The 14,035-nt window shown below is 32.9% G+C and overlaps 1 protein-coding gene across 1 annotated transcript; it reads right to left on the bottom strand.

Annotated features, from left to right (window-relative positions):
• Nucleotides 1-3,751: 3,751 nt before the first annotated feature.
• On the bottom strand, nt 3,752-10,040 carry LOC114178127. Its single transcript, XM_028063854.1, has 10 exons — nt 9,872-10,040; nt 9,150-9,763; nt 8,497-8,727; nt 8,126-8,339; nt 7,859-7,968; nt 7,579-7,778; nt 7,100-7,203; nt 4,973-5,160; nt 4,673-4,872; nt 3,752-4,227 (listed from the first exon to the last, which is right to left on the bottom strand). Exons 2-10 carry the CDS (start codon nt 9,373-9,375, stop codon nt 3,997-3,999), a joined length of 1,704 nt encoding a protein of 567 aa, XP_027919655.1. The 5' UTR covers nt 9,376-9,763; nt 9,872-10,040; the 3' UTR covers nt 3,752-3,996.
• Nucleotides 10,041-14,035: the final 3,995 nt, after the last annotated feature.

Below are 14,035 nucleotides of genomic sequence, written 5' to 3'. Positions count from 1 at the left end.
TAAATTCACTATTATGACCAATTTAAAAACTATTTTACCTACCAATAATTTTTAGTTTATAAGTTGATATTTAAGTTAACCATGACTAATTTTCTTTTTATCACTATAATTAGTCATTATTTAAGAATTTTCTTATAATATATGTTATTTCAATGGTTTTATTTTCTTCAAATCCTCTTTATCATTTTAGATTCTTTTACACTTAATTTTGGTGCAATTTAGTTGAAGTAAATAAATCTTTGACTACACTTTTGAAATCCAATTGAATTGATAATAAATCATGATAAAAGATAATAAACAATAAACAATAATATAAAAAAATATTAAATCATAATAAATGATAAACAATAATAATAAATCATAATAAATAACAACTGATAATTGTAAGGCCCTATTCTTTTCTAACCCTTAATAAAAAAGGGCTATCCCAAAAATCTGATGGGCCAAACAGCTAGCCCAAAGGATAAAGCTGGTCCGCAGTTGCCCTGACGCTTTCACTCTCTCATTCTCACAGATTCAACCGTCATCACTTTTCCCCTCTCACAGAAAGCTCTGTTAGGGTTAGGTTCCTACCATCTTTAAGCTAGCTCGAAGTTGTTTCCTACTCCATGTAAGTATTGTTGTTAGCCCATACTCGTCTCCATCGTTCCTTTTCATTTTTTTTTTCAGTTAGGGTTTCCAAGTAACCCATCTCGTGCTTCTATTTGTCTATCCTTTCAGCTCCTCCGTTCGTTCCTTGAGTTGTTGTGTCCTCACGCTTGGCTGCCAAAGTTCTCTTAATCCCTTTCCAGGTAAGGGAAGCTAGAACCCTCCTGCTTGTTTGGTACGAGTCTGTTATTCGATGTTGGTTGTGATTGTTTGAGTTTGCCTACTGTTATGGGTGTGTGATATGGTAGGAATGTTGTTTGGGGTACGCTTACGAGTCTGCTGCAGGTGAGAACAGTGGCGGACAATGATAAACTCGCCCAGGCGACTTGGTCTCGCCTAGACGAGGTTAGCAGGGGCTCGCCTAAGCTAATTTTCCACGAATGGTCGCCTAGGCGACCCGCTGTTCTTTTTGAGCGAGTGAGCGTCTCGCTTAGGCGGAGAGGGTCTCGCCTAAGCGAGATCGCGCAGGGGCTACTGTTCTCTTCGTCGAGCTCTCGCCTAGGCGAAGGGGAGCTCGCCTGAGCGAGAGTCATTCTCGCTTGAGCGAGACCCTCTAGCCTGAGCAAGGAGCTGGGCGAGGATACGTCCCGAGATGTTGTTTCCTTTATGCTTAGATGTTTAAATTGTGCTATATGGGTTATTGTATGATGGCTTATTGAGAATGAGTATGCATGTTTGGGAAGGGATTATATGTGGGGAATTGTGAGCTTGGCATGATTTTTTTTATATGAGTTGTACATGAGAAGTTGGATACATATGTATGTGCGTGTGGTCACGAATTTGGCATGAGCTACAATGGATCTTGATGGTTGGTAGACCAGTGGCGTGGTTTTGGCATGAGGAGAAACACATTACTCGTGATTGGGAATAGCGAGTTGGTATTGATTCAATGTATGAGAAACGAGGATTTGGTTATGGATGTTGGTATGCTATTTCATGTGCAAGGTATGTGGAAATTCTTGGCTGTTATATATGTTGGTCCGTGTTAGTGCGTAATTCCTTGGAGTCTCTAGGTGAGACTTTTAGGGTCGCGCTTCAGTGGTCGGGACGTAATTCCATGGCCCCTGTTAGTGGGTGTCCATGGTGGTGCCCCATATGTATAACTAGGTAAGGATTCAAGGTAAGGTTGCATTTTGACACTCTGAGGAGTCAGTTAGACTCACCTAGAGCGGACTAACTCCTGTGGTGAGAGTAGCAGGAGGCTTGAAATTCATTAAGGGCTAACCTTGTGGTGAGGGAAAATTGATCCATCGTAACACTTGTAACATATAGCTCGGGGGTGAGCAGAGGTATCCACCATAAGTGCGGGCATCCGCTGAATCCGACCAAGTTATATGTATCCGGATGAGTCGAGTCGTAGTGTATTGATTGAAAAGTCATAATATGCTTTGGTGTCGTATGAATTTTGGATGGTGAAAGTATATTTGACTGTATGATGAAAATGTTGTTGGCTCTAGCTTACCCTGTTTGTTGTATGGTTGTCTTGTATGTGGCTCTTCTTTCTTGCGATGATCATCAATTTGATTGATGGGAGCAGATGGGCGAGGTTCTCGTGGTCAGCAAGGAAATGGCGATTCCGCTGCTTAGCCATCTGGGCTGGATTTCATTTTCTCCATGGTTTTCGTTAGGGCTACGACCCATGTATTGTTTTACGCTTTGCTACTCTATTCTCTTTTGTTAGACTTGTATTTGGTTTTCCTGTGGCACCGCGGTTGCCTTGAGTGTAAGGAGTGGGTTTAAACTCCAAGACTGCTCTACGTTTCTATTCCAGTGTGACGCTTCATTAATTACGTTATTAATTAAATGAGTGTTACAATAATAAATATATAAATAATATAATATAAATAAATAATAAAACATTATTATTTAGTTTCATAAAATAGAATAATTATATTATATTTTAATCATATTTTTAAAAACTAAATTTCTGATAATAAATATATTTTTATTTTTAAAAAACTAGTGCATTGCATATAAACAACTTAAATATATTTTTATAATGAAAATATTATTATTTTAATTCACAAAATAAAATATTTGTATTAAATTTAATTATACTTTTATTAATCTAAATTTATTTAATAAATATAATCTATGATTAGATCTGATCATTTGAAATTTGAAATATATAATAATAAAGTTAGAATTTAAAATCGCTAAATCGTGTAAAATTTGTAAAAGTATGATAACAAAGTTCGAATTTAAAATTCAAAACTAAAAAAAAAAATAGTAAAAAAAAAGATTTTTTTAATGCCGTAAAAGTATGGTAACAGTTTAAATTTAAAATTTAAAACTCAAAAAATTATAAGAAAATGAAAATTTTTTAATGAACCTTTTTAATACATCTAAACAATTTTCACATATTTTTAATCTATCATGTGTATGTATTCGTATTTAACATGGAAATAAAAGATAAAAGACGAGGAATTAAAGAAGTTTAATGAAAATATGTGAATAATGTAAAATAATACTAAATTTAATGATACTTACTTAAAGCGCGGGAATATGAGCACTGCCTTTCAAGACAAGATTATGAAAGTGATATATAAAATTTCAAAGGATGGAATTTGTTTGTGAAATAAATTCTTTATTCTCTTCACATATTTTTTTCAATAATAATATATTGGTACTCTAGAAATTGAGGAACAAATAGGATAAAGCCGTGGATTTTATTTTCAAAGAAAAATCAATTTCAGATTTTTTTTATATATATATTCAAAGAAGACATTAGATGTTTGAGAATAATTACTTTTAGAATATATATATATATATATATATATATATATGTGTGTGTGTGTGTGTATTTTCAAATAAGATAGTAGATATGTTGATAGTTGAAGTTACTATGTAATAAGTTTGCTTTAGTTTGGTGAGAAAATACTCCTACTTGCACCTCTTATGATTCTTGTGATTATTATATATAGAGATAAATAAGGTCATCCATATATTAGGTTAAGAGAATTGATTTAGTCTCCAAGTTTGTTTTTTTTTTTCTTTCTTTTTCATTAAAAATATATGTAATCCAAAGAGTGTCTTGGATATTTTTTTCTAGCATGACAGAGAGGAAGCACATTTTCCTGTGATGGCAGAATAGCAAAGGATGTTACCACATGAGGAATTCAGTGGCAACCCACAGTATAATTATTGAAAATTTTACTATATATACAGTAAAAAATTAACAAAAATGGACAATTGCGGATAGTAAAAAGAATGAGAGCATCTATGTGGAAACAATACAACACTCATCTGGCACATTTTTTCCTCCACTACTGCAACCAATGACATTTTCAAAGTGGAATTTAAAAATAAAATAATAATAATGATCATCTAATCACCCAAACAAAACTGTTAACTCGGTTCCATCTCTCTACTTCCGGCTGCAACTTTCCGGTGGCGCCTCTGACCAGCTTTTCGATCTTTTCCACGCTTTCCAGTGCCTCTTTTAATGGGTGAGTTTGCCACCTTTTCAGGTGATGTTTCAAGCACATGCGACGGAGTAAGAGGAGATGGTGGAGGAGGTGAACTGTGACCAAAGCTATCTGGTGGAGCCAGGCGCAGTAATAGATCTCTGTGGTATTTCTGTAAAAGGGTGGTTGCAGCACACTTTCATAACACAACTAAATTTTGTGAACTAAAACAAATGTTACTATTACAGAAATTAATGATGGAATAGATCAGATCCACCCCAGGTAATGTAATAAATGAGTCAAGTACTTTTTTCCTATCTAGATGTGAAAACATTAAGAGAAACAAAGAAAAACAATGAAACAGAAATGAAAGGAGTTTATGTGTGAAAATATAAAAGAGTAATCATCAATGTGGAAGATGTTATCATTTGATGAATTTGCTTTCTAAAGGTTGAGCACATGCATGTGCACGTATTTATTGCATTCACTAAATGTTTTCACTGTTCAGAATGGTGCACATGCATGTGTTCATCTTTATTGCATTACTAAATGTTCGTCTGATCAGATCAGATCAGAATCAGTATGTACCTTCTGGAAATCAATGCAATAGAAATTACCTGAACTACAAAGTTGCGTCGTTCACAATCCAAAAACATGTGAAAATGAAAATCTACCCTCGACAAAATTTTGTCCCTGACTGTTGAGAAACTAAGCTGGTCCCTTGAAGTGAATCGGTCAACTTCATTGAACCAAAGACAAGTAAAGAGGTTGCTTATAGGAACATGTTCTCGTACTATCACACATCCTTCAGGAACATCTGCAACTCAGACATGATGTTTGGAGTTTGAGAAAAGTTTACAAGAAAAAAATGAAGTGCATCTCATTCCAGATAAATATAGTAAGGCCGTTTAACCTACCACTTATAAGAGGAAGCTTGGCCTCTGTATACGGGGTCAATCCCTCTCTCTTGTAAAACTCTATCTGAAAGTCAATGGAGGCATTTTCATACTTTCCAGCAGCTTTATTTGCCTCGGCCTCAACGAATACATCAAAACGTCTATAATGCTTTGATATCGCAAAAGTAGCATTATTTCTCCACAAAAACCTAAACAAGGGTGAAGGGTAGTTTAGGTGTCAAAACACGTATGATGGAAAAGGAAAAGCTAAATATAGGTTGTAAAAAGTCAGAAAAAGAACATAAGCATGAAATATGACCCCAAATTAATTGCATTTTGGTCAACAACACTCCACGTTAACGTACATATAAATCCAGTAAAAGCTCAAGCTTGATTTTCATAAAATAAATACAGTATATATCAGTATTTTGTTCATCCAGAAACATATTATAACACCTCGGTTAGCAACTCAATGGAATCTAAACTTGAGCATGAAGCTGAGGTAAGAAAATGATCAAACAAAACCAATTGCAAAACCAACAATAATGTGCAGTAAAATCAACAAAATAAAAATAAATCACAGAAGCTGTTAACATTTCAATTATTGATCTGTGAATGAGAAGTCCTGTAAGCTGAAATTCGCATTTGACAAGATTCCAATACTTACATACGAGAAATATTAGTGTTACAAGCCAATAAAAAAATGTCCTAGAAGAGATAAATATTGATGTACAAGGCTCCTCTAAACTGAACTTCTTTTTGAAGATCTCAAAGAATGGTGTATATCCACCATGGCATTTTAGTACATTATGTTCACAACACAATTTACTCTAAGTTGAATCCAGAGTAGATATCCCCTTCCTCGTATACTTCAGAGACAAATTCAATTTCAAGGATGTTTTCCATACCAGCTATCTTATGAGCACTAATGTCAGAAATATCAATTTGAAGAAATACCTATGCCACATGACAATAATTGTCCAAATTTATACAATGCCGAGGTAGAGATCAAGACTTCTGATCCAATCTTATCTACAGAAAACATGTATTGATTTTCTAGCCAGTAATCATGGGATTTAGTATACGTTACCATACCTCTGTTTCCCCAAAACAAACAACTTTTGCACTGAGCAATCATGGATCTATTAGCAGGTATGTTGTGCAGCAGACTACATGAGTTCGTGAAGAAGGAAAATGGCTCATGTGTAGCTTCTGTTTCTTTTTCTTTTTTTCTCTTTAGGCTATTCTTAAAGGACTTTGTATTCTCCATTTTTTGGTTTCGAACTACTTTCCCAATAAAAAGAAAGGACACATTGGATTGGTGCATCAGGTGTGTATGGGCCAATGATGCTGAAATGTTGAGTCCCAAGTTCAATGAACATACTATGTAGGGCTTGTGTTGTAAGGGTATTAAAAGTTACCCAAACAGATTAACTGAAAGTGCGACTAGAATAGAGTTTAATCTAGTTGATGATTAAGTTAGCCTCAGTTTCCACTGCTATGCTCTGAAAACTATTATATTATATTATTGGTTAGCAACATACAATAGTATAAAATCCACAGCTTGAGTATTGGCAACCATTTCAAGGCAGAAAGCTCTACAGTTATTCATTTGTTTTCTTTGAAAACTCATAACTACACTGACGACATCATCTATGAACAATCTGAAGGGACTTTCTGTCTAGATAGATTAAGATGTCAACATGGGAAGAAAAGAAATTCCCTACTTGAACTTCTAGGATTTTCATGCTAAGCTATAAAATTCAAAAAAGGTATTTATGGAGCAACAAGCACATAATAAGGAGATATACGTGAGTTGCACCTTACATCTTGGAGGACAAACCATATTGGATCGTGGAGAATGTCCAAAAATGGACTTACAGAGCAATTGTGACCACAGCAAAACCTATGCATACTGATCAAACTCATATCACCTAGTCCCACAGTGGTCTAGTATGAAAACATGTTATGAGCATTAAAATAGGAGGGATACACATCTAAAACAGAATTAAACAGAACAGAAACCTACATGCTAAATTATTTATAAAACTAATCATAGGACTGAAATGAGAATACTTATCACTTTCACATATAAAATGAATAGGCATAGTGGTATATTATATAAATTATCGATTCCCCAGAATATACCTTTCAAGAATTTGATATGGATCCACAACAAGCTCAAGCTTCCCATCAAGCCATATAGAATAGCGAGCATTTGGAACCATTCTATGCAACAGAAGCTTTGGAATCTGTGGAAAAAGTAATAAAATTTACAGGGTAACAAAAGTATTACTTTAGGAATGAGAAACATAAATGCCTACGCAAAATTTTGATTTTATTCGATTCATACACAGGATCTAGCCTATACTAGGAGGTCTATTGATCTAAGCATTTTACCCTCTCATTTGTGTGTATGCAAATAAGTATGGCAGTATTAAACCTCAGAAGGTAGATCAACCAGAGTTGAAACCACATCCAAACAATATTACTTTCCCACAGCATAATGACCAGATCATACTGAACCATACAGCTATTAAAAAATATTTCAGTAACAAGAATGACCAACAACCCATGTGCTAATTTCTATTTCAGTCATGATGGTACCATTCAAATGTAATTCTGACCTTTCCTGTCCGTCTTGCATCTGCGTAAGGAAGATTCCGAGCAACAATAATTCTCCATGAACCAATCTTCTTGCTGCTTCCCAGCTTGCCAGAACTGCTCAGATATTTTTCTGTTTCTTCATCTACGAACATAAGGAAGCACACAGTCTTCCTAGAATAGTCACTCACATTTTTTGGCTCATTTATCTCGTCAAAGTTTCCTGAACAATAAATTTGTGTGTTACAATCAATTACAAGCTTATAAACAAGTAAATAAATTCAGAAATCATGTAATACAGACCAAATATGGCTGATGCAACAACCACTCCTTTACACTGCTCCATTTCAAAAAGGTCGGCTTCATCAATGTCAAATCCTGTTTTGCGGCCAGGTTTTATTCCTCTTAAAAATCTGATTGGTATAGACATTCATCATTGAAGATGGAAAATGGATTCATGTCAGTGAAAAGGAACAATAATGTTTTATTACTACCACAGAATACTATAACCACAAAAGAACATTCCTTGGTAGGCACAGATGAAACTTATAAGGGAAAAGTAAAACATACCCACAGTGCACACTCATTGACTCCCGTATATCAAAAGAATCATTTCTCTGCTTCAGAGTAGGATATCCACCAAATTCTGAACCTCCAAATTCTCCATCTCTACTTAAATTTTCCTCATAGACGTATGTTAAATTCCTAAGGACCGGTGAAGGTGAAGGCAATGCTGGCATCAGTCCAATGGCTTCTTCCACAGGAAGGTAACACACCGGGCATGCTAAAACATAAACAAGCCCGGATATTCAGGAGAAATACCATAATCACAAAAATTTCGAACAACTAAATAATCTATACAGGGATGCTGGGAAGAACTATTAAATTAAGTGTCAAATAGTGTAAAAAATATTTTAGGCAGAAAAATTACTGGAACTTACGACGTGGCCCAGTACGCTTTTTATCAGCAGGCGGGGGAGGAAGTGTAAAGCTATTACAAGGATGCCCTGGAGGAAGATTGTAGCCCAAAAAATAGCCAGGGGGTGGAGAGCTCAATTTTGTAGTTAAGTCCATTGCATTTTTCCTAGAGATCTCAGATTTAGAATCACTTGCAGAGATGCTTTCATTATCACCAATGTTTGGCACTGTGTTTCCTTCCTGAGAATCTTCACCTGAAAGCAAGCCACACGACCAGCATCATACTATGTTCTAAATAAGGTCAAATTCAAACAACATATGAAATCACAACTCACGACACATTCTAGTAAACCCAGTTGAGCCAAACAAAAGAACTGGATAACAATGGCATATCACCACGCACAACATGAATGATAGAATTGAAATCCCCGTCCCCACAAGGTATCCGCCCAGGCAATTCTGTTCAAGACAATATCAGATACTAAATGCGGACATCTTTCTCAGCACGTAGTAGAACTAAACTTTGTTGCATTGGGGAAACTATTACCTTCCACTAGACCCAACAACTAGGTGCTTAAATTGTAATAAACACTTAATGCAATCACATAATTACAATTTAACACAGCAACCATAAATAAATAAAGAAATGAAAGGAAAAAGGAGAGAGTGAGAGAACCTTTTCCAACATACAAAACCCAGATGAAAACTGCAGCAGAGATGAGACAGAGGAAGAGCATTCCGACCTTCTTGCGACCGGCGAACTTGCAGATCCAAAGGAACAACCTCTCCTTCTCCTTCTCCTTGAGCATCTTCGGAGCCTTTCGTCCAGAGCCGTTCTGTACCTGTTTATCCAAAGACCCATAACTTCCAGAACGAATTCCAATACCCAATGGAGCAGACATTTATGCCCCTCTCATTCCTCGCCCTTCTCTTTCTCTCCACCCAGATCACGCATTCATCAACGCAACAGAACCCAACGCCACCAATTCCCAATGCACTCTCACCAATCCCACTCTCACTTCCAACTCAACAATGGGAAAAAAAACAAACAAACAATAACAATAGCAATAAAACAAAGTTGATTTCCCTTTGTGGGTATTCAAGATCCCGAAATAACACAAAGAACAGAGCCAAATGAAACTCGCGCCTCCTGAAAAATCAACTGAAATACGTTCATGTTACACTGAAAATTTCTTCCAAAAATGAAGACGAATCTAGGGTTTTTGATTGGCCCTGTAGGGTTTTCCGAAATCCGACACTGGGAAGAAATCCGGGATCGCAATACTCAAACTGTAAAAAAAAAAATTGTTTATTTTTTCGCTGATCCGGAAGTGAGGAAGATGATCTCATAGTCCGAGAAAATTTTCATTGAATATTATTTATAAGAGGGAAAATTACCTTATTGGGGATTAAAATTTTTATGAAAATAGAAACCTGAAAATTTGTGAACTCTTATAGCTGGTCTGCACAATATTTGCCTCTTTCAGACACTCGTGCCTCACTAATTATGACGTGGAATTGAAAAAATGGCACTCTCCCTCCTCATATTCTGACATCTGCTAACTATCATCAATTATTGCCGTTAACTCGACGGTGCTATTATTCTTAATCATATATTATCCTTAACTCAACGCTGTTACAGTTTCATTAACTAAAAAAAAAAACATCTGAAATCTCGCTTTAATAATATTTCTTTAATTTGTTTGTCGGTATTCCATTTGTCCAATTTGTGAACAACCATGATGCTCTGCCTCTCCCCATTAACGTGGTGACTGATCAACGCATTGATGTTTGATACTTCAAATTGTGTTCATACAGTGAATTTTATGGTGTTTTAAGAAACATTATGTGATTTGCTCCACTTTGTTTTATAGATATTGATCCTATAACAGAGGTTTCTTTCAATCACATACTTCCTTCATCACTGCACATGATTATTCTATCATCATTGTAGACATGTTTGAACACCTTCATAAAATAGAGACCATTTTTGAGTATGAAAAAATCGAACTTGTTCATAGAACTTTAGTGGGTGATAATTGTAGGGTTGGAGAAGGAATAGTTCTTTCAAGGGTTGGAGAAGGAGACTTAAAAAACATTTAAAAAAAATAGTTGATAATTGTAGGAGATACTAAATATATTGTGATTGTGAGCACCAAAGTACGAAATAGCAGCATTGAGTAATTTGTTAGCATTAAACTGAAATGGAAAAAATGATTGGTTTTTTCCAATTTTCAGATATTTCCTCTTAGGGTTTGGGTTTGTCTCAAACTCGTTAGGATGTAAAATGATTAGGTTGTACTTTTTGAAATAAGGGTTTGTCTTGAAGATCTATGATCCAAAAGGTTGGTTGAAGTTAGTGCATCATCTTTTGTTTCCTTTTATGTGCAAGTTGCATCATGTTTATCTGTTTCTGAACATTCATTCACATTATCATTGATTGTTTCTTTCGCAAAATTGTTGAAACGTATTCTTCATTGTATTTTGCTTCCTTAGGCAGATTTTGTTCCATTTTTCCTTCTCTTCTCTCCAAAACAACTCTCAATTAAGAGTTTGAACGCAATAAACAACAAACAATAAATAACTAAAAATACATGTGTGTGCATGAGAATGTTGACTTCTGATAACTCTCCAATTTCTAATAATTTATGGTGAAAAAGAGAGAGTATATTTTAGACCTTTCCATGCTTACTGTACTTATACGATAAATGTTATAATAGAGTGTACGCAAAACACTAAAATATATGTTACTTTTTAAGAAAAAAGATAAGTACCAAACTTCACTAAATATACAAAATTAAATTCATTTGTCTTTTCTTTTCGTATGGGATACGATCGAGAGATGATGTTAATTTTAATTATCGACATCATCTCACTCTTAGTTACGAACGTTATTAGAATAATTTTCTTTTATAATATTTACGACGTCATCTCTTAAATAGTTACTTTTTTTTATTTATATTTTAAAATTATTTAAAGAATATTATTTTAAATTATAAAGAAAATTATCAAAATTTAACTGTTCAAATAATTTTATATTAGTTTAGTTTATCTGGTATAAGCCCATTTAGACAAAAATCCATGAAACATGTATAAAATTACACAATATTTATAAGGTAAAATTGTTCGCTCACTTTTTTACTATATTTATTATGTCTGACAAATAATTGAATTGAACATCCAAATATTTTTGCAAATACTCATTCTATCAAAATGACATGATAAACTCGTAATATTGTAAATGTAAGAAGATAATCTTATAGGGACATCTCAACTTTTTTTCGAAAACACTTTTAATGGCAGTTAAATGTACTCTTTTAAAGTTTTTAAAAATATTTAAGTATTTTATTATTAAAAATAAATAAATATACTTCTATTATCAACTTTTTGTGTGTGTGTTTTTTTTTTAAATCAATGATTCTCATTTTTGGGTTCAAAATATACTTTTAAGCTGGATCAAATATTCTTTTTCTCAAACATGACACTTCTTTGTATGTTTATATGTATTATTATATTTTTTACTATTTTTACAACTAATTTTTTTTCTCAACATTAATTAAATCAAAAGTACACTTAAAAATAAATTATATCATGTACAAAAATCTTAAGAGATCAAAAATTAAAGAAAAGGAAGAGAGTACTTAAGAGCCACGTTTAGTGACTGACTTTTGCTATTTTAAAAAATTGAACTATTTCTTTTAACACGAAAATTGAACTAATTTAATAAATTTGGATTTCCTGTTATTTACTATTGTGCCTCAATAATATACTGATTATCACTAATTTTAATGTTTTAAAATATATTAAAAAAATATTTAAAGTATTAACATAGTGTATTTTTAATGTTCAACAGACGACAACATTAAAAGAACCATTAAAAATTTTGGAATCTAGTTTAATGGTCAATTCTTCATACTTACTGATTGTTAATCATATTTTATCATAAATAAGCATATTTATGTCAAGTTGTCACCAACCGAACCCAATGGTGAGGCAATAAAATTATGAATACTTCAATAGGTTTTGACGCGTTGACTCAGCACAACATTATTGACATTCAATTCAACATTCAAATTGCATTAAGAAAAAAAAAACATAAAAACAAATGCATTTAGCCACTTCTGGACTTTTTATCTAAAGTTTATGGAATGTTTTGTTTAGACCAAAGTTTATGGAACGTTGATTCATTAACTACCCTACCATAGGATTTTATCAGAATGTTCATTATCCGAATCTAATATGGATACAAACTTATAAATAATAAATATATATTTCAAATAAAAATATGTTATTATTGTAACACGAAATGACGTAAGGATTAAGAAATTTTTACGTACATGTCATGTATCTCTTGCTCATTGCAAGCGTCATTCCTCTCACCCTTCAGATTACTTAATTACATATTATATAATATATTATAATTATAATTATATTTACAGAGAGAAAGTTAAGTATGTTTTTAGTTCATGAACTTTGATTCAAAATTGGAATTCGTCCCTGTTCGAAATTTCAATACATTTTGATCCCTAAACTTTAAAAATGAATTAACATAGTCATTTTAACTCAATTACGTTAATTTTCTTTTTAGGTGTTGAACACATTTCTTAGTAGATATTGAACCAGGAATGTGTCAAACAGTATAAACAACTTTAATACTAACATGAAAAACGTTCGACATGTAGAAAAAAGTTAACATAATTGGGTTAAAAGAATTATATTCATTTATTTCTAAAGTTTAGAGACCAAAATATATCGATGTTTCAGACAAAGACAAATTTCAATTTTGGATCAAAGTTTAGAGATTAAAAACATACTTAACCCAAATTTACTCACTTTAGTTATCATAGTTCGTTTTGACTTTCCTACCTATTTATCGTTGATGTTTAAACTAAAATCAATCAAAATCATTTTTCAATATCTAATCCAATGATTCAACAACAATTACGAACCATATGCAAATCATTAAATTCATTATAGTTTAAGATAGGAAAATTATATTTTGATTCTTAATTTTTGTTTACTCTCATCTTTTAATTTCTGACGTGATTTGGTGTTGTTTATTAATTTTTTTTTAAAAGATAGTGGTACATTAATCAATGACCCAAACTACACCATTTTAAGAAGTAAAAGACGAAAGTAAAAAAAAAGAAAATTATAATACCATTGTCATTTAAGATATCTTCCATTAACAGTTTTTTTATTGATAAAAAAAAAATAGTTACTAAAGAGTCAAATAACACCAATATCCTAGATGTTAAGTGATACACTATTAAATAAGTTAAAACTCCAATAAAATAACATAGTTAAAATAATCAATTTTTTCAATTGAAAGAACCAACGGAAAGATCAACCACTTACAAAATAAACTAAAAGAAAGTAGAAATTTAAGAAATATGATAGCAGAATCGTGCTTATTCCAAACTAAAATTTGTTTGAATAAAAATACGTATATGATGTTTTGCTATGATAAAAGATGAAAATTAGAATAAAAAATTTAAATGAATATAGAAAAATTAGAACCAAAACAAATTTACTTTAATAGAATTTGTATCGATTATAATT

This window comes from Vigna unguiculata, chromosome 3 (assembly GCF_004118075.2).
Source record: "Vigna unguiculata cultivar IT97K-499-35 chromosome 3, ASM411807v1, whole genome shotgun sequence".
NCBI classification, from domain to species: Eukaryota; Viridiplantae; Streptophyta; class Magnoliopsida; order Fabales; family Fabaceae; genus Vigna; species Vigna unguiculata.
The sequence above is the reverse complement of the archived record's forward strand: the minus strand, read 5'-3'. Positions and strand labels throughout refer to the sequence as shown.